General features: G+C 43.3%; 1 protein-coding gene across 4 annotated transcripts in view; it reads right to left on the bottom strand.

Moving 5' to 3' along the window:
• The window catches only part of KCTD15 (potassium channel tetramerization domain containing 15), a 44,723-nt gene extending 32,424 nt beyond the window's left edge, over positions 1–12,299 (bottom strand). The window contains exons 1-3 of one of the 4 annotated variants that reach the window (XM_054840142.1): positions 10,680–10,736; positions 10,503–10,586; positions 5,963–6,138 (exon numbers count right to left, since the gene is read on the bottom strand). In XM_054840142.1, the coding sequence (XP_054696117.1) occupies positions 5,963–6,126 (164 nt within the window). In that variant the 5' untranslated portion in view covers positions 6,127–6,138; positions 10,503–10,586; positions 10,680–10,736. Of the gene's footprint in view, positions 1–5,962; positions 6,139–10,502; positions 10,737–11,482; positions 11,901–11,965 lie in introns of those variants that run through there. The other 3 variants (XM_054840139.1, XM_054840138.1, XM_054840140.1) reach the window with 3 other exon arrangements.
• Between the last annotated feature and the right edge of the window lie 7,946 nt (positions 12,300–20,245).

Consider the following 20,245-nt stretch of genomic DNA (forward strand, 5'->3'; position numbering starts at 1 on the left):
CAGCTCACATGCAGGCACATTTTGTAGCGCTTTGCCTGAATGTGGGCTGCTGGCTCTGACTCAGATATGCTTTGCCCTTTGGGTAATATAGAACAGTTCATAGCCCAGGAGTGTCAGAGCCTGGTGTCATCCCACAAACCGGGCGCTCAACAACTGACCTCAGTGGGAGGAGTGGCACCTTATGAAGGATGAAATGTGCAAAGGCAGCACTCTTGCCTACATCCTTCACTGTGCTTAGAACAGCGTCATTTAGTGGGTTTGCAAGGATGAGAGAGGGATTGAAGGCACCATACCCATGTGGGGTGGGTGAGCAGCATGGAATGGCAGTGGCATGGAGAGGTCTGGGAGACACCAAAGTCAGGATGGATGCTACTCCTGCCACAGTGGTGCAGGACTGCTGCAGCACAGGGCTGGCCCAGGAGAGCTGACACACTTCTGCTCCAGACCAGGATCCTGCCCTCGAATGTGCTGTGCTTTCACAGCCACCAACAATCTCTGGTTATGAACAAATCTGGTCTGCGTGCCACTTAACCTATCCAGAGAACAGGCCTTGTTTAAAGATTGATTTACACCCTAACTGCCAGCATGGGCTAACTGACAAAATTTGCTAATCAGACATTGTTTTCATGCAATAACATCAATAATACACAGATTTGATGGGAAATTAGCACATAAGGTATTGAAAGAGTGACACTGGATTGATCCTACATGTGCAAGAAATGAGAGATGTTCTCAGGTATGCTAAGTCCAGAGAATTATATATCCTAAACATATCCAAATTAACAATTTCCCTGCTCCCTCCCAAGAAGTGCAGAGCAGGACCCAGTACGGAACCCTTAGTGTAACGGATGATGTGGAAAATCTGCCTTGTAGATCTCAGGGGCAGGTGTGTCTGTGCTTATGAAATCACTGTATGGTGATCACTGGCCCTATGGTGCCAGCAATTGTGTTCTGTCAGGGACAACAGAGGGGTCCTAGAACTTGGAGAAAATCATTCCCCTGAACTCGTACCAGCCTGGCATGACTGCAGAAAAGGGGGGAGGAGAAGCAAAAGATCTCAGGTGTCAATGCTGAGCTCCAGCAACCAGGGAGATGGAGGTGCTGGAGGAAAAGGTAGGGGAATTAAAAACCAGCAGAGTAGCTAGAATCAGAAGTTGTGCTTGGTAGGAGAGGATGTGTGAGGAGGGGTCTCTACAAAAATGAGCTTGTTTTGACAAGAAACAGAGGAGAAGACTTTAGGGTATTCACTTGTACATCACCAAAAAAGTTGATGGGCTCAGAGGAAAATGAGGCAGGGAGATGCCTGGAAAACTCTACTATGTCTTGTAACAGCTAAGGTCATGTCATTAGTTTCCAAAACAGTTAATAAAGCCTGTGCTGGTTTTCTTTGGAGGACAAAGCCTCCGGAGAAGAGGATGGTAAAGCCCAGGTGCCCCAAGAGCGAACAGAAGAACGTAGTTATCTTTAATAGAGGGTAGTACAATAAATACTAATTAACCAATAATATAAGGTAAATATATTTACCTTTTATAGCAGAACAACTCACAAAGAGTTCACAGCAATTCTCTGAGATAAAAACACTATTCAGGGCTGTGAAAAGGACAGGCTTCTGACGAAAAAATCTTGTTCAGTTTTCTAATGGAAATTCAAATTGGTATCAAAATGTCCAGTGAAATCGTGAAGCTGGGGCTTGCTGTGGTATACAGGGATTTGGAACTTCTTTTCCACTTGCAGTCAGTGAGGTGTCTGCCACTGAACTCAGTGGGAGTGAGACTGGATGATCAGGCAATATCTTTGGGTATTCCTGACTGCACGTTAGGAGCTTGGACTTCTGGCGTGGGTTTGCTTTTTAAATGTAAGAATTGTCTCGCTCCCTTGGATAAGTACAATTTGCAACTCACTTTATAGACATGCTAGAGCTTTTGCAACCTTTACAATCTGTCATATAAATCCATACTCAAGTGTCAATGTGTGAAGGGGCTGCTTTAGAGGTCCTCTGGGTGAAAATATGAATGGAATTTCTAGAGGAAAGGCTCTCAAAGATGAATAATTTGTCTATTTAGCCAGTTACTTTAGAAATAAGATGCTGATGGTAAGAGTCCCTAGACTGAATTCAACAGTTTGTTGGGTTTTTTTTTTCCTTTCTACCTGTGACTGATAACTACCAGAGTTGGGAGTTTTGGCGGGAGAACTTGCTGAAAATAAACTATTGAAACTGAGCCTCATATGCAGGTAAGACAACATCAGCCTCCTTGTACCTCGAAAGCTTTTTAACTTTAACGGCAATTTTGGGTATGCAGGGAAAGCAGCAGGGATTAATTGTATTGCTTCTGAGAACTTCCATGACCGCCATCATTATGCTGCTGTTGATCACAATTTCTTTTATGTTTCTCACTTTCCTTGCCTTTCACCCTCTGAAAGGCCAGCTTTCTTTCTTGTATGGTGTTTCATTCAAAAAGCCAGCTGGAAAGGTGCATAAGAGTAGTGTGTAAGGTGAGTGTCAGTGGTTTAGAAACCATCTTTGACAGTGACTGTTTAACCTTGTCACACCAGTTGTGCGCTGCTCAAGTTTTCTCCTTTTTAGATGAGAGAATTTATGCAGCCCATCAAAGTTTACTGGAAAGAGGGCGTCTACCTCCTTAAATGCCTAATCTGGCACCCTTTACTTATGCAAATTTAATCAATGGACAAATGCTTTTCTCACAGCAGCTGCATGAATACAAGCAACATCAAAGACTTTGTCAAAGGTGCACTGAAACAACTCTGGGATCAGTGAAATGAAAGATTTGGCCTCCAACTTGACATCACCAGCCACTCATTCATGTGAGTAAGACTTCCAGAATCAGGTCCTTTCTCTCCCTGAACTAGAGCCAACCACACAACTTGGGAACAGCCGAGCAGAGCCAGCCGAGTGGGCTGAGCACAGTCAATCCTAACAAATTACAGTAAGAAATGTATCACACTGCCTGCTGTCAGGTGTAATTTATATCATACCAGAGGGGTGACTGGAGAGCAGGTATAGGCAGGAACTGGTCATACCTATACTTGCTCCTGCTAGGCCTGATCTGGCAATCTGCTGAGAGCTCTTCCCTCCAACTGAAGTCAACATGAACTTGGTTTGTTCAGGACCTAACAGGATTGGGCCTCCTCAAAATACTATGGAAGGATAAACACAATTTGACAATTTTTTTCTGTTTCCCATTAGCGTGTGATGTCCCTTGTGTATGCATACCCTGACTGTATTCATACATGTGCTTACAATCTGTATGTGTCCTTAAACATACATGTACAGTATATACTACAAGCTAAAAGCCTACTTAGGATTTTGGAGCACAGAGAAAGAAACAGAGGTTGTAACATGAATAAACAGGAAGTTTATTCCCACAGCTTTCAAATTTAGTGAGCAGAAAAAAATTTATGTGACTGACGCTAAGATTTAGCAAAACATTTCAGCATATGCTTACATCTTTTGCTGTAATACAATCTACAAATTTGTTTGATCTCTTAGATGTGAAGCTTTTAAGCTCATGCTCAAACCAATAGTTTCATATGCTGTCCAAAATAATCCAGAAAGCTCTGCATGCGCAAGGGTATGGCCATGCCTCCGTATGTGGCCGTGCACACGTATCTCTGAGCATAAGCTAATGGTGCTCTGGCATTATTTCCAGATGTCTCGCTCAGAAAAGCTATCTCCTTCCTCCTGCACCTGTAAGAGACCCAGGATTCCTTTCCCAACGACACTACTGTGAAGACAGTCTGTGCCTTACGGAAGACACGCACCAGGACAGCGAAGCACCGTCAGGAGCTCCAGCCATCCCCACTGAAGTAACTGCAAGTACTTTGCCTGAACTGGGAACGAGAGCAGGACAGACTCAATGGGGGGGGTAACCAACCAAGTCTACTACACAGCACTGCAGAAAACCAAATTAAAAAAATAATAAAAAAATTAAGGTGTACCCTCCATCCAGCTTCATAATGTAGCAGTATGTCCTACTTGGGGTGCTGGTGAAGGGTTATCTTTTGCTGTACTATTTAACCTTGGTGATTTACAGGTCTCATCCTATAAGCTCTTACTCCAGGGAGAACTGAAGTTTGAGCAGCTGAAAAAGCATTCAAGCATTATGAGATAACACAGCAAAGCAAATGAAAGACAGTACACACCAAAACATCAGGCAGCACATGAGCTCCGGTCAGAGTTTTGTACTTTTAGTTTAAACAAAGTACAAAATCTTAAGAAATACTCTTTTGTTATTTAGCAAACAGGAAAAAATGGGGTTAGATCAGTACTCTGTTCTCTTTAAATAAAATCTGTGAATTTATGTATATTCTCCCAAAGCTTCCATAACTGAAGTTTTTAAGTGAGTCTGATATGGGGCATTTTTTAAAAATGTGATATTTTAAAATGTAATTTTTAAAAGCAGTGATATTTTTACAATGTGGAAACAGATGTGCCACTCCATTACAACTGCTGAATCTTCTCTGTATTTTTTTTATAAAAAAATGAAGCATTTGTCCGCTTCTCTGTTATAAATCTCTCCCCACTGAACAAATTTCTTCTCTATGATTAAAGCAATACCACACAGACATCATCAAACAGACACTGTCCAGAAAAATCATATTGTTTTGGCCTAACCATAAAATATAGGTATTTTAATAATTGGTTTTTTTTCCATAGAGAATTTCAGCAGCTCCCTCCTCTTGGAATGAAACCACAGCCATATGCTTTATGACATCAGAGGCATTTCAAGGTGTCTCCATAAATGTCATTCATTGCTTGGGAACCTGCCAAATCTGTGCAAAAATCCCTAGTTCTTTTAAATGAAAAATCTTCAGATGAAACTAGAGCTTTACGCTGGTTGTCCTAACAAAAAAACAGATGTATCCCTTCATGAAAATACTGGCCATGCAGGTAGCAAAAACTCTGGCAATGAAACCTGCTGATCTGGGCTCTGGTTTGCTTTTGAGTCAATAATGCCTCCTTTAACCCATCTGCTGGGCACCCTGACGCTGCACATCCACACCTTCTCTTGGTTACATACAAGGCACTTACCCTTCTGAAAAATAAGCAGCCTGATTGACAAAAAGCTGAGTTGCTTTAGTGATCATGACTGTAAATCAAAATCAGGTATATTTTAACGTGGTGCTCCAATGAATATGCTTTACATTTTAAAACAGCGGTCCCTTCCACGCTACCGTCACAGGCCTGATGTTGCCCAGGATCCCCCACCCTTCACAGTGCCTAGTACCCTGCAGGAGTGGGAGCTGGGCAAATCATAAAGTGACTCTATCTCATATATATAAATATATTCTTGTGCTGTATCTAGTCATAATTTGACCTATCTGTAGTCTGTGGTAATACTGGCCAGATCTAAATAAATCTTGTCAGACATGCCATCAACCTGTCCAGCACAAATCAGCTACCTTGAAGCATGCAAAGATTCAATCTGATCTGCAGCTGCAAGCAGACAGAGCAGGTTGGCCAGCCACTGCCCAATGGAAGTGACTGCTACCACTGAGGCACACAGCTACCACCGAGTTCAGGATTTTGGCAGGCCAACAGCAGCATCCATCAGTTCCAGCGTAACAGAACTGTTCTGTTTTCTTAAAGGAAGGAAAAAAAAAAAAAAGGATTTTTCCCCCTAAATGTGAAGGAAAGAAGTTGCTTGGTACAGCTGGAAATAATCTAGGACAGCACCCAACAGGTGCTTCAAATGTATCAGCAGAGCGCAGAAGATGTTGAGAGAGAAAATGAATAGGCTCTCTAAATAATACATAAATTTTACAGGCTTTTTTTTCTGTAGAACCCCAGTGAAGTTACTGTATAAATCGGAAACTGAATTATTCATAACTGGTGAATATATAATAAATCGTATTTCGCACTGAAATAGTCCTCACAGGTACATGCGTCTTTCCATGCAATGAACAGAAATGGGCAGCGAGCCCAAAAACACCAAGGTCTTACCTGGAGTCTGGGTACTTTGTCAAGGTAGCCAGGCTGCTGGTGTACATGTGTCCTCCTACATCGATGTGCACGGGAGCGTTTGACTTGGTGAGTTGAGCTGGGAGAGGAATTCCTTGAGCAGCCAGAGGAGAAACCGGGGACCGTGTTAGAGACAGACGGGACATGCTTCTTCCCTCCTGCAAAGGGAAGGCAAAAAAGAACAGTTTCTCTTAAATGTAGCCGTGTGTTACCCTTCTTTCCAGTGTGATCACAGATCTAATCAGATCATTTTTGCATCTGCCTGATCACATATTCAGCTAACAAATTATTGCCACCACTGTAATTAAGTGTATTTGCATCATTTTCTTCAAAGTACCAGAGGGGAAGAGAAAGATGCTTATTAGCAATAAGAAATAAAAAAAAAAAAAAATTCAAGGTGTCAGCCTCAAGGGGCATAAAACAAACTGCAAAATTCTAATTAAAGGTCGCGGGCTTATGTGTTAGATGTGAAATATCCCCTGACAAACGAATAACCAATTTGTGAATTGGGATTCAGGGGTTTTTGCAAGTTTGTCTCAGTAACGAGACACCTCTAAATTAGTGACTTCCTCAGTACCTAAGGCATTTAGTTTATACATGTAATAAATTTCACATCAAACTAAGATCAATTTTCTGGTTTATATTCAATAATTGTGAAATAAATGGATAATTTTCAGTTAAGCCTTAATATTAGATATAAAGAACTAATAAGCTTTCAAACTGAAGGCAGTTAATACCTGGAAGCAGTAAAGACATGAAGATATATAAACTGACCCATGCATTCATGACAAGATGCGTTAGAAATTACTGTACAATCAGGCATGTGAAATTACAAATTCAACAATCCGCCTAATGTTTACTGCCCTAAAAATATTTGAAAATTACTGAAATTTCTGAATTGAGCCCAAAAATCTTTAGGTGATGTACAAAGCAAAAAATACTAAAATGTCTTAAAAATGAACAGGACAACCATAGCAAAAGAAAATTCCTCAATTCTCTTCTGTAAGAAAAGCACAGCTTATTCTGCATGAAACGTGTGTCTCAAAGCTGATTTCAGTTAAATCGGTATAGACGGCATACATGTCAAACGGAAAAAAACCCTTTTATAAAAGTTTAAGAAAATGTCCATCCATCCTCCCCCTTATGGGTAAAGCAACATATGCAAAACATTATAGTTGAAGACAATCTAATTTTCTTGGTATTTTGTTCTGCAAGCATGCTACCAAGCATCCAGGCTCTTCCTTACATCTGACAAGCACTTTACATGCAGCATTGCAAAGTGAATTCCCATTTCTCCCACATTACTTTGACAATGTTTCTTAGAAATCTAAAGCTGGTCTCGCCTTTCTCCTAGCAGTATTTTGCAGAAGATGCCTCGCTATGCCACTCGATGAACATACAATTAGCAACATTCTTTGTTTAAAAAAAAAAAAATTAAAAAAATAAATCTGAGCTACATAGAAAGGGATTTAAAAATCTTAATACATCTGGACAGCTTCACAAAGTCATCACAACATCTCCATTTACTGTATTTCATCTCGGTTAGCTCCTAAGAATTTCCTGCATCTACAGCACAGAAATACATCACCCCATTATGAATCCACATCCTTTTCTCTTCGGAGGCTGGATGGACATCTGCACTGAACACGAAGCAAATACCAACTCTGTCCTAGGACTTCTGTGTCAGCCGATGCAAAATTGGGCATTAACATTTTTACTACAGCACCACCTTCAAGGAAAGTGATTGAATCCTTTCATGACTGAAGACGTTGCTTTCTTGTTTCCCACAAGAGCCTGTTGTGGGCAATCTTCAGTAAATATGTCATATAGCATAAATAAAAGAACTTTCAAAAACAACTTAATATGTAAGTACCTATAGTATTTTAGCAATGTGTTTACTAATCTGTGGGTGCCTCATCAGTCTGCCAAGACAGACAAAAGGTTGTGTTTTTTTTTCTTACCAAAGAGCACTGTAAACTCATGTTCACTCTCTACTCCTTCACCTAAATGAAAGGGTCAGAAGATCCAGGCTGAATGTCAACCCTGTCTTTGTTCAAACCCCAACTATTATCACTAATGATAAAGGTACAGACCTCGCATGGTACAGAGCTGCCTTAGAAATAAATCTCACGCAGATTCACAAAACAAGTGCCTAATTAGGGCTCATCTGCACCCCTTGTTACAATTTCCAAATGAAATCAAAGGACTTCCAGTTCTCTGTAAACGCGTCTTACATTTAACCATTTGTCTTGAAATACAGACTTCGATTTTAAAATATGCACAGATAGCTAAAGATCAAGTGATCTGAATCTATTTGTGCATATTTAAACACTGCTGCTATCTTAGGATTTTGTTTAATGTTAGTATACCAGTAAATTCCTTGATCTGTAAAGAGTCTGAGATTCTCAGTGAGGCCATACTCACACAGTAGATATTTAATTTATACTATTCACTGGAGGGACCTTTTGAACAATCCTCTGCTTTTGGCATCTCTCAGCTAGAGCATGTGTTGGAAAAAACACTTAATTATAGAAAATCACTGGAAAGCTAAAATAGTTCTCAAACTTTTATGGCTTTTCATACTTATTGAGGGTGCCACTGGCTTTTTGGGGGAGGGGAGAAGGGGAGTTAAAACTCAGGCTTTTCCTCTGGTTGGAGAGGATTTGTATTAAAAAAAAGAATCCTACGTTTTTAGTGAAGTTGTGGGATTCAATCATTTTCATGAGCAAATTATCAAGGGGCATAATTGTTAAGCACTACATAAAGGGCACTGAAAACACTCCTATTGCTCCAAAAAAATAAATACCCTCTATTTTTTAAGGTACCGTAACCCTATTTCTAATTACTCCTTCCTCTTTTTAATGTAAAACACGGCTAAAATTCATCACACTGAGTAATATACTTATTTTATGCACAAAGCAAAATCCTAAATGTATTTATCCAGTGAAAGTCTTTATGCACATATTTTCTAATACTGATGTGAATATTAAAACCTTAAGGGTAAATATCGCAGAAACACCAACAAACTTCATTTATTAAACCATGTAAAATAATCCTTGCTCTTTAGTTGCCTACAACAGGATACAGCATCCCAACTAGTGGCACAGGCAATAACCCTGCTCTAATAAGTAACACAGGAACCTGCTGAAGGCAAAATCAATAGACTCTGATTCCCAAATTATCTGAATATTTAGTTTTTCAAACATTACACACCAAGATCTTTCAGAGCCAGCTTATCTTTTTCTGCCTTTCTAAGCTAACTGCATAAGTACTGCTTGTAAAAACTATTTGCCCATGCAAAGTGAAATAATCACAATGCCATGCTCATTTACACACAAAATGATTTTGTGTCCCATTGTGCTCACAGTTGTTCAGCTCTCTAGGGGTGATTAAACTAGCTATGCTGCTACAGCTTGAGATGATTTCACTGAATCGTTTCTCCATGAAGTTGCTTCTTTGCTAAGCTGTTATTTTAACCATAAAAGGTAAACAGAAGGCAGTTGTAAGAGCTCCATTCAGCTCCGTGCCCAGGGCTATAACCCTAGGGCAGAGAATGCTGAAAGACTGCAGAATTTTCCAGGGTGTTGCCTTTCTTGCTCTAAAGCCTTCAGGAATACTGTTCATTTAATACACACTCTACATGATACATTTCAGATCCTACTAAAAGAAAGACTTCAAAAGTGTAAGAACTTTTGGGCGGATGAAGCTTTCCCACCTCTGCACATAGCTCGGGGCCATGGTAACCAATACTGCTGTTGATGTTGGGAAAATACAGTAGAAATAAACTGCACAGAGCAGAGCAGACAGATAGGGACAAGGGAGGTGAAAGGTTGCAGGAAAGAAACAGGCAACAGTCTGGAAGGGGTAACGAGAAAAAAGGGAAAAGAATGAAAAAGGAGGCGGCTCTGAAGGAGGGACAAAGTTAAATCAAGGAGCAGGCACTTAAAAGACTACAGATGGGATGCAAGACTAATTAAGGATGTAAAAGCGCTTTGTTTCTAAAGTTTATTGTTGCCAGGATAAAAATTAATTGAAACTAATGCTGTTATTCACTCGTGCAGTTTAATTCCTTCATGCACATTTAAGACGTGAAATGGAAACGGCAGGTTTAAGGACCTGCCGTGAAGCAGCTCGCTCTCCCGGGGAGCCGGAGCGGGGGCAGGTCGGGGCCGCAGCCCGGCCGAGCGGGGTCCGTCCAGCCGGCCGCAGGATCTGCAGGACCCCGGCTCGGCTGTAAGCACAGCAGCACCCGCAGCTGCTCCTGGCTGGTCCCTGCACTGGGTTCTCGGGGAAGCTCTTCTCCCTCCCCAGAGACCTTCAGTGCTTTACCAGCGGATCCACAACAGCACTAGGGGTAAAATCACCCACGGCAGCCCCCCGACCGCCCCATCCCCAGCACTCCGGGGCAATAACCGGCTGCAGAAGTTACCCTGGCGCTCCCGTGACTTCATGGCAAGGTCTGCATTTCCCCAGCCTGCGTTTAGCGCAGCCAGAGGGGCACAACTACAGACTTGGCAATTACCTTTGTCTCTATAAACAGGGACGGCGACCGCCCGGGTCTGCCTCCAGAGCCACTCCAGACAACTGCTTACGCCGTGAAGCGAGCCTAAAGACAAAGCGGGGGGGGGGGGGGCGGGGAGACTGCAAACCTTGGGCTCGATGGCTCCAAAATTAAAAGTCCGTAAACATTTGCACACACCTCCACGCTGCCTCACTGAACACTGGACCGAGTGACAGAGGAGATCGTGCCCAAAACTTTTACGGGGGGGGGGGGGGAGCTCCCTCTGGAGCTCTGGTTACCGGAAAAAAAAAAAAAGAAAAGAAAAAAAAGACAAGGCTTTCTCCTTCCTCCCCCCCCCGCCCCCCCCCCCCCCCCCGCAACCCGCCTATCTCTGGCAGTCTCCAGTCTATTTAGTGCAAGTTTCACGTCACCCAAATGCCTTTCCCTGCTGATGGTCAGGGAAATCACCAGCAAGCAACGCACCCGGTCACTCAACTTCTGCCTTTTTCTTTTGAACACACTGTATGCCCAAAGGTAAAATACAACAAAAAAAAAAAAGCACAACATGGCGTCCTTTACTTATTCCCACATAACAAGAAAGGAGATGTCTTAGATGAATGCAAGGAAAAAAAAAAAAAGCCAACCCCGAATCCCCGATCCTGTACATTTTCCGTGCAGCCAATGGTGGTGAGCATTAGCCAGGCTAATGTATTAATTTTGCAGAAGTGTGCCACATCGCATGCAGGAACAGAAATGCAAACTATAGCCTAGAGTGGTTTGAAGTCTACCCCAAACCAAGCCTTCCACTCTCACTGGCGCCAGAGTTTCATTCACAGCCCGCCCGTGTTTTCCATACGCGGCGCTCCCCATTGTCGCCCGCCTTCCCTTTGTGCCGAGCCGCCCCGCCGCCAGCCCCCGCGCCCCGGCCCGCGCACCCCCGCGCCGCGGCACCCCGCCCGCCCGACCCCCGCGGCGCGGCGCGGCCGCGGCTCCGCGTGTACCATGCGAGAGCGCGGAGAGAACCGCGCTGCCTCCGCCGCGCTGGGGCTTGGCCGTCTTCAGAGCCGGGGCCGGGGCGGCAGCGGGAGCGCGGGCACCCCGGGCCGCGGGGCTCCGCCGGCGCTGCCCATGCTGGAGCGGAGCAAAACAAAACATACACACACACGCGCGCACACACACACACACAGCGCTATCAAAGCGGGGCGGCTGCAAACGGGTCCTGTAGCTTTAAAAAAACACCCCTCCGCCGCTTCTCCTCTGGAGCCAAGAGCCGAGTTAGTTCGAAGAAGAGGCACTTTCCAAAAAAAAAAAAAAAAAAAAAAAGGGAGAGAGCGAGCGAGCGAAGGCGCGAGCGTGCCGCGCGGCGCGGTGCAGCGCGATGCAATGCAATGCGATGCAATGCAAAGCACGGCGCCGCGCGCACGGCGCGCTCCGGCCCCGGCACGGGCAGCCGCGGGAGCCGCCGCCGCTGCCGCTTTGCTTACCTTGAGCACAGAAGAGATCTGCGAGCCCCCCTTTGGCTTTGGGCTCTGTTGGGTTTGTGTGTGGATGGGCTCAGCTTTTTGCTTTTATTACTATCTTTGCTCCGCAGATCCTGCTGTGATTATTATTATTTTTAAAGCTTCTCTCTCTCCTCTCTCTCCCCGTTTTTGCTGCTTCTTTTTCTATTTATTTTGTGTGTGTGTGTGGATGCGTGTGTGTGAGGGGGGGGGAAGCCTTTAAATGAAACTGCCGAGGCTGTTATGAGAAGAAAGGCAATAATCCCGTCTCTAAATAACAGAGGGAAGGGAGAAGAGGAGGAAAAAAAGCGAATTCTTGCTCAGGGCTTTGCAAACGCCTGCAGGGCAGAGGATTAGGCTACAATTAGCTCAGCCCTTTGCTCTCGCCCTAGCTAATTTTGCGATGAAAATTGGATATTTTTCCCTTCTTTTGGTGAAGGTCTCCAGATTTTATCCCCCCCAAGAAAATAAAATAAAATACAACCCTTGAAAATGAAATAAGGCTGGGAAGGCGGCCGGCGCCCCAGCCCGCGCCCCCGGCGCCGCCGCCCGCAGAGCCCCTCCGCGCTGCGCGGCGCGGTCGGGGCGGGAGCCCCCCGCTGCCCCGCGGAGCCCCGCGCAGCCCGGCCCCGCCGGGGGATAACGGTTCAGTGTTGGGGAGGATCAGGCCACTGTCACGTCCTTCAACAGACTTACTGAAAAGAAGAAGGAGGAAAAGAGGGGGGGAGAAGGGGGGGAAAAAAAGCTGATTTTAATCATTGTCATTTGGTCTGATGTAATATTTCCCCAGGCATTTTCAACTAGGCATAAATTTTCAGCTCCCAAATAAGTAACACAGGGCACGTTTCTCACATCTCTTGACTCCTCTGTTACAATTAGGGTAGCACCCACTCTGCACTTGTTGATAAACTAGATCAAGTTCAAAAATAAATAATAAAAAAAATAGCCCCGACCTCCCCCCTCCCCCGCAGCACCCAGCGCCGCCGGGGTGCGGACGGGGGGTCTCCGAGGTGGGGGGGGGGTTCAATTATTCCCATCCATCCATCCTGCCTCCCCCTCCCTTTCACCCTTTGCTAATGTCTCGCATTGTAAACGCCAAATTTCCTGTAGGCCATTAAAACCAAATGACGTCTATCGACATGCATTGTGCTATTGCGGAGCGCCCTGGCAGCCCGCCCCCGGCCAAAAGCGCCATTTCAATTAGAGCGCGCGGCGCGATGGCGCGGGGCTCCGCGGGCGGCTCCGCGGGCGCGCAGCGCGCCTGGCCCGCGCGCAGGGGGAGGGGGGTGGCAGAGAACGCCCCCCCCGCCCCCCCCAAAAAAAAAGGAAAAAATAAAAAAAAAAAAGCAAAGCCCTCCCTCAACTTTCAGCCAAAGATGCGGATCTGCCGATGCCTGCGCGTTTTTGCAAGCCCCCGCGGGGGATGCACACACACACCCCCCCCGCGTCCCGCTCCGTGCTGGTCTCCGCGGAAGAAGTTTGGCAGGGACGCGCGGGGCCGCTCCGCACCCCAGCACGCCGCAGCCACCGGGGGCCCCGGGGTGTGGCCCCGGCGCTCGACTGCCGTCTGCGCTCGGGGCCGCCTACCGCGCCCGCGGAGGGGCGCCGCGCGTCCCGGCGAGCCGCGGCGACTCATCGGGCTGCAGCGCCTACTAGCCGCCGAGCGCGGCCGCGCAGGGGAGTTATGCAACGCTGCGCGGCTGCCGGAAAGGTCAGGCCGCCGGCGCGCAGGAGGGGGCCGCTCTGCCCGCCCGCGCCCGCGCTCCGCTCCTCGCCGCGGGGCCCGGGGACGCCCCGCCCCGCCAGGAAGAAGGGGAGGAAGGCAAGCAGGATCCCCTAAAATTGAGGGTGTTTTTTTAAAGTTCTTTTCCGTGGCAGGAATAAACAGAAACTTTTCTCCTAAGGGCAGCTTTTTTTTTTTTTTTTTTTAAGAGTACAAACTACAGGAGAAGAGGGAAATTTTCTCATTAAAGTTACATCCCTGCAGTTAGTTCAATTACTTGATATATGCAGAAGATGTTGTAAATTTAAAGATTTAAATAGCTTACAAAGATGCCGGAGGCTCCATCAGTTAATTTCCTTAATTTATGGATTTTTAGCTGAGCTTCTGAAATGAAAAGGAGAATGAGAACTAGGTCAGCAGAGAGATTTGCATCCAGAACAGACTAAAATTTGTTTTCCTTGACCATCCTATCGGCCCAGGTGTGATCCTTTGCGGGGTCACCATCCCACCTCTGACCTCCCGGGCTGGGACTCTCCGTTTGCCTACGAAAGCGCAGCACAAAGGGGTGGATTTTATTCTAAAATAACATTGGAACACAAGCATGTCCCCAGACAGCTGCTTCACCCGATCATCGGACAAGGCTGTAGCCTAAGTAGTCTCATTTCCCTGACGCTCTGCTCAACAAGTGGATACGGGGAGGACGAGCTCCACTGAGACTCAGTGACCTGTCACACAGCCCAAGTTTCACTCAGCTTTTCTGTAGGGGTGCAGGTGGACTATTTGGGATGACTTGGCATCATAATTTTTACTTCCTCTGTGAGTTACTAACTGCTAAATGAAAAATAAATACAAGAATCTCGAACAGCAATCAGAGCATCATACAAATAGGATGCTTCTGCATTGAGGCACAGTAAAGAGGAAAGAGAAGATCTAGAAATATTGCACAGAATAAAAAGTAGAAATTGTTTTCTGACTCATCCCAACACATCTGCGACAGGTACTATTTAATTGTGCTGCATGGAAATGGGATGCATGGCTAATAAAGATTTGTTTTGTTTGTTTGTAGATCAAAGCAAAGACACAGTAGCACTTGGGATGACAAAGGCATGCGCGTGGTACGTAGTAGCTTGTGCGGGATTGTTTTTACAGTATCTAAGAAAAGGATAATGTACTTGAGAGCTTTGAGTTTTTTCTTGCCTGTATTAATGTTGAGGGTAATAAAGGTATGCGTTATAGTTCTATATGCACTCACTCATTTCTTTCTTCTCACTCAAGTGTGTGAATGCCTTTCTGTTGTTGCGTTTCAATATGTATGAATATATACATATGAATTAATACTTAAAAGATTGATATAAACTAAACAGTTTTAGGAAGCAACACTGCAATATGATTAGGATTGGTGTTCATGATTTAACATTTCTTTTCCCACTAGATGAAGTTTCTAAGATTTGCAAGGTACGTGTCAAGGACGGGTATATAAATGGATTTTTATTTATTCACAACTCCAAGACTAATTGCTTCTCTTTGCCTGAAGGCCAAGAGATTGGTTTTAATATGACACTTCAAAAGTATTCATAGAACTACAGAGATACTAAGTGTCATTGTTTAAGAGAGAAATCTCGCTATGCTACTTGTGACCCTGAAAATAAAATCTTCTACTGTATTTTGAATCCTAATGTTGTTTTTCAGAGTTTCACTTAAAGCTCAACTATTAAGAAGTGTACAAAGGAAAATATTAAATAATATGTAGTGAACAAAAAAGAAATACTGTTAGAACTGAACATAACTCATTTTCTCAACAATTCTATTATCCTCCCTATAAAGCAATACAAAATTTATAACAGATGATTCCTGAGCTCAGTTGCAGGATATTATAATTAAAAGTGATAAGTTATAACTTATCATAGGTGTTTTAAAAGTTCTTGGCCAAATGCCCAGCAGGTCTTTATTAAGATACTAAATACTTCAAAATAAATACTTTGGATTTTTTTTTTTAACCAGCATTTCTTTGTATTCTGTGCAGATGCTTAAAAACTGAATTGGTCAGAGTCCTTCTGTAAACCCATTTTTATCTAATTATTCCATAGTTCACTTCCATTTTTTTTAACAAACAGGTATAAAAAAAATTATTGACACTCTTAAGATAGAGGAAAAGAGAAGCCTAAAGAGAACCCCAGCTCATTTTTCTCCTTTTTTTTTTTTTGTATGTTTTCCAAAAATAACAACTTGTGTATATTTTACAGGACAGAAAATGACTAGATTGTGAAAAGATGCAGATTTGAAGGAATATAAATTTCTTATCAAAAAGATGTCCTAAATATATTTTGAAATGATCAGATTTGAAATTTATTGACTCTGTGAAAGCAAGTATCATGAATTGAAAAATAATGTCAACCTCTCCTACACCATGCTGTATGAATTAGAGTAATAACAGCTTCCAGTCGCTATCATTCTTGAAAAGACCCTGTATGCTAGTAGGCCTCACTAAGGCTCTTTTCCTTATATTATGTGTCTTATCTTGAGGTTTGAGCCTGACTTCAGGACTACTTATGTTACGTGTCTTAACCTGAGGGTTGATCCTGGCTTCCTGGGAATGATACTGATATTCCCACTGACTATAAAAAGTGCACGAAGAAATCCATGGACTGCCTGACCCTCCTCTCTAAAACACACCATGCTTTACTGGGCATTTTAAGATGAAGCAGTAATTAAGAGAGAAAATGGATTATTTCATGAAATGTTTAAAGCAGATAAATGAGAATTAGGGAGTTGTTCCTTTAAAACAAAGGAATCAATGTCTATATGTAGATTACTACTCTTGCCAGTCAGAGTTAAAACACCACTGTAGTCTAGATGGGCTTTTATTTGGGAAGAGAAGATTTGAGTAAGACATTGGTGCTTCAAAAGTAGTTGTCGGACTCCTATGCACCTTCAGTCAGCAAAGTCTACGTGACTGTTGCCTTCAGTGAGTTTGCATGGATGTGACTGCATTTAGCCCTGTCTCCTAGACCGCAGAGGCACCAGGGAGAAACACATCTGAATGCAGAGAGTAGGCAGCCGTGGATCCTGTGACTAGCACCATCGCTTCCGTCACTGAAAATGAGATAGATGCAGAAGGTTCGGAAGGCTGATGTTACAAATGCATTGAGCCGCTAGAAAGGTTTGTTCTTGTGAGAAACCTGAAAATATTAAGCACCTTGAAATCCCAACACTTGCTACAGTCAGTTGACATAGAAGGAATAATGAAAAGGAAGAATTAAGGACATCTCCCAGCTGAAGCAAGTTTTCAAGCCAGTTGCAGTGCCTATCATTCTGGAACAGGAACTTGACCCAGGGTTTGCTAATTAAGTCAAATAATCGTTTGTCATTTGTAGGCAGATAAGGGGTTTCCTGGGACCAGTAAGCATGACCATGTGAAGAACAAAATCTGATCGTTAGGAAATCACCAAGTCTTGTCACTCTTTTCCCTTGAATGCTCTTCTATTCTTTTCAAGAAACAGCTTGCTGCTGAGTGAGTTTACAAACCATTACTTTATTGACTAAATACAGATGGACTGTTTTTAAAACTATCCATTATCCAGCGCCTAACTCATGACAACAGCATGATACAAAGAAATAATCTACACTGGAATGCCAAGATGAAATAGCTTGTCAGGAAATACAGTATAGGAAAGGTTTGCCTGTCTCTTCTGCTTCTAACTGTTATAAGCCAAAAATAGTTTCCAAAATGAAATTTACTTAATCAAGATGTCCCATGTTAGCGTTCAGCATGATGTTTCTCAGTTTTATACGTTACCATTTTGTTGTGTGCTCTCACTCCTCTTAAGCAGTTACAATTCTGAGGAGTATTTTTAACCTGTTTAACTAACATTAACATGCATGGCATTAGATTTTAGCTACTTATTAAATAAAGCTTATCCATATTATATATGTCACAGAGAGGAAAAAGCATTTTTATGGCTGAGTGTAATCCATTCATTGGTTTATTAGAGACACAAAGTACTCTGAAGAATGTCACAAATCCACATGGTGTCCCTGAGAGCTTGATTTTTGCATATGGATCGCTGACTTAGCTGAACGATGTATAAAATCCTATGTAGCCAGGCAGCTCCCAACTGAATACACTTCTAAGGGAGGTTATATGCATTGCTTCTGCCAGCAAAGGTCTGGAATATGTTAAACTGCAAAAAATATCACTTAACAGAATACAGAGAATGAAGAAAAAGAGCCATAACAGCCTTTTTGTATCAAATAATTTGCTGGGTTTAGGATCTTTGGGCACAGGCACATCTACAATCATAGATGAATTGCTTCTTATTTACGTAGCAGTGTTTCAGTGTGCTTTTTCTTTTGCAAATAACAGACTGAGAGCTCTGGATCATACCTGGCTGGGACAGAACTTGAGAGAGCAGCAGCTCAGTAAAACATCATGACAATGACATGAAATTGGAAGAAAATGGAGCAAATTCTTCCAGATATGGAGGCCCTCTGTGATTCCAGAAAGGGACAGGGTAGTAAAGAAAGACCAGGGAAAGTCTAATGTGAGTGGCAGGGAAGGGAACATTCTCAACTGCTCCACTTTCAGATCTGCTCTAAACGAAAGGCAGTAGAAGCTGTTGTGACCCCCAGACAGCAGGCTGAGTAGATAGATAAATTCTCCTGGGAGGCAAGGGAATAACTTCTTGGCTGCTAAAACAGAACCTGAATTTAACAGCATGTGAAGATGGAATTAAGCACACTTTTATGTTGCAAAATATTTAAATAACAGAAAAAACCCACATCTGGAAGGCAGAAATGAAAAAATTAATTTGAGGTTGTGATGGTCATCTGTTGGATGAAATGAACAGTGAAGTGGAGTTTGTGGGATTGCGACTAACTTGCAGATTGAGACACACCACGGAACAAAACTCATTACTGCTAACAGTATGAAAAGGGAGCAATAACAGTGTTGTGGTCTAGGATTTCTGCGTCCTACTGCCTCAGTGGTTATCCCTGCCCACCTGTGACGCAGGCGGGCTCAGCTGGAGCATTTCCACCACACGCCGTGGTAGGAACGTGCTCCTACCAAATGGGAGATGCACAGCAGTGCTGCTTTTCCTGGCCTACCAGAGGAGAGCTGAGCTGCAGCCTCCATGCCATTGTTTAAATAGCACAAAGACGAGAGAGCTCTGAACCTGGCCAGCTGAGCAAGAGCCTATCCAAATCCCGCTATGCCAGAGACCCTTGGAAAGGAGGCAGTATGTCAGACATATGGTTGAAACATGCTGTGCTCCAGCCATCCTCGGCTAGCGTATGGTCTCCTGAGTACCACTGCCAGCTGGGCTCTAATTTACACTGGGCTTGAAAATCAGGGACCTTAGCGGTCTCCCTGATGGTCGCTTCTCCTTTGCTTCACTGATTTCAGATATGCAGATATTTGGAGCTTTTCATTTCCCCTGCCTGGCATCCTTTCAGGAGACACAGGGGGATATATTGCTTTACTTAAACAGTGTGTTTGGTTGAAAAAGCAGAGACCAATATTCTGTGAGAGTAAAATTTCAGAATCCTGACTCTGTAAAATTTTTAATATCCATGGTATCACCTCAGATGTCTTGCAAGTATGTGGAGTTAATAAAACAAGTGTCCCCAAAAGTCTGATATAGAAACAGAATTGCCAAGTAGTAGAAATTATACTTACCTGTTCTAACCTGTATTTTTGAGGATGCATGTGCTGTGACATAATTTTTCATGGATTTGCACTCTTAACTTCTTAAGCATTGAATTATTCCACATTTCTGTCATGGATTTCTTCTCAGAAATAGAACAGGATGCCTTTTTTCTTGTTTGAATAAACTCCTTAAATAAGAGGCATATTCCTCATCACGAAGTACGTATTGAATGGTGCACAGAGGAGAGAATAACCAAAGTCTTTGTTAAACCCTTGTTTAACTTTCAGTTCAAGTGTTTTATTACAGTGCCACAGGTTTTGCCACCTTGTAGTCAGTCTTCAGTTTGAAAGGTTATTAAAAGAACTCAAATTTGTATTTTTATATCCAGCTTCTAGTTTGCAATTAGCCTTTGAGATGTAGAACTTGTAGAAGGAATCTGTAAACAGATTAATTCAATACAATTTGAAATAAAAATTATTTGACGCTACTGGACCCAGTGCCTGTCTTAAAATGGTTTGTAGCAGCAATTACATGGTTATGTTTTTGTCCATTTTTGGAACTGATTGTGGCTTATGCAAAGGACCACTGTGCATGTTTAATATTTTTGTGAATGTTATTAAGCTTCCTTTTGTCAAGACATCCTCTTGGAAAAAAAGTGCAGGTAAATTTTCATATCTGATAGTCTCTAGTGAATAAAGGTATTTGAAAAATCCTAGCATCAAGGAGTTTCACAGTAATTCCTTATTTCTGAATGCTCTGCGTCATCTGTAACACAAGGGATCAGCCTTGGCTGCTTATCTGCTTAGAAGTGGCTCTCCTTGTAGAACCTCATCTTGGAGTTAGTTTTCTAGACTACCTCCTATTCCTCACAAGGTATTCCTGATTTATGAGGTA

This window comes from Grus americana, chromosome 13 (assembly GCF_028858705.1).
Source record: "Grus americana isolate bGruAme1 chromosome 13, bGruAme1.mat, whole genome shotgun sequence".
Classification (NCBI taxonomy): domain Eukaryota; kingdom Metazoa; phylum Chordata; class Aves; order Gruiformes; family Gruidae; genus Grus; species Grus americana.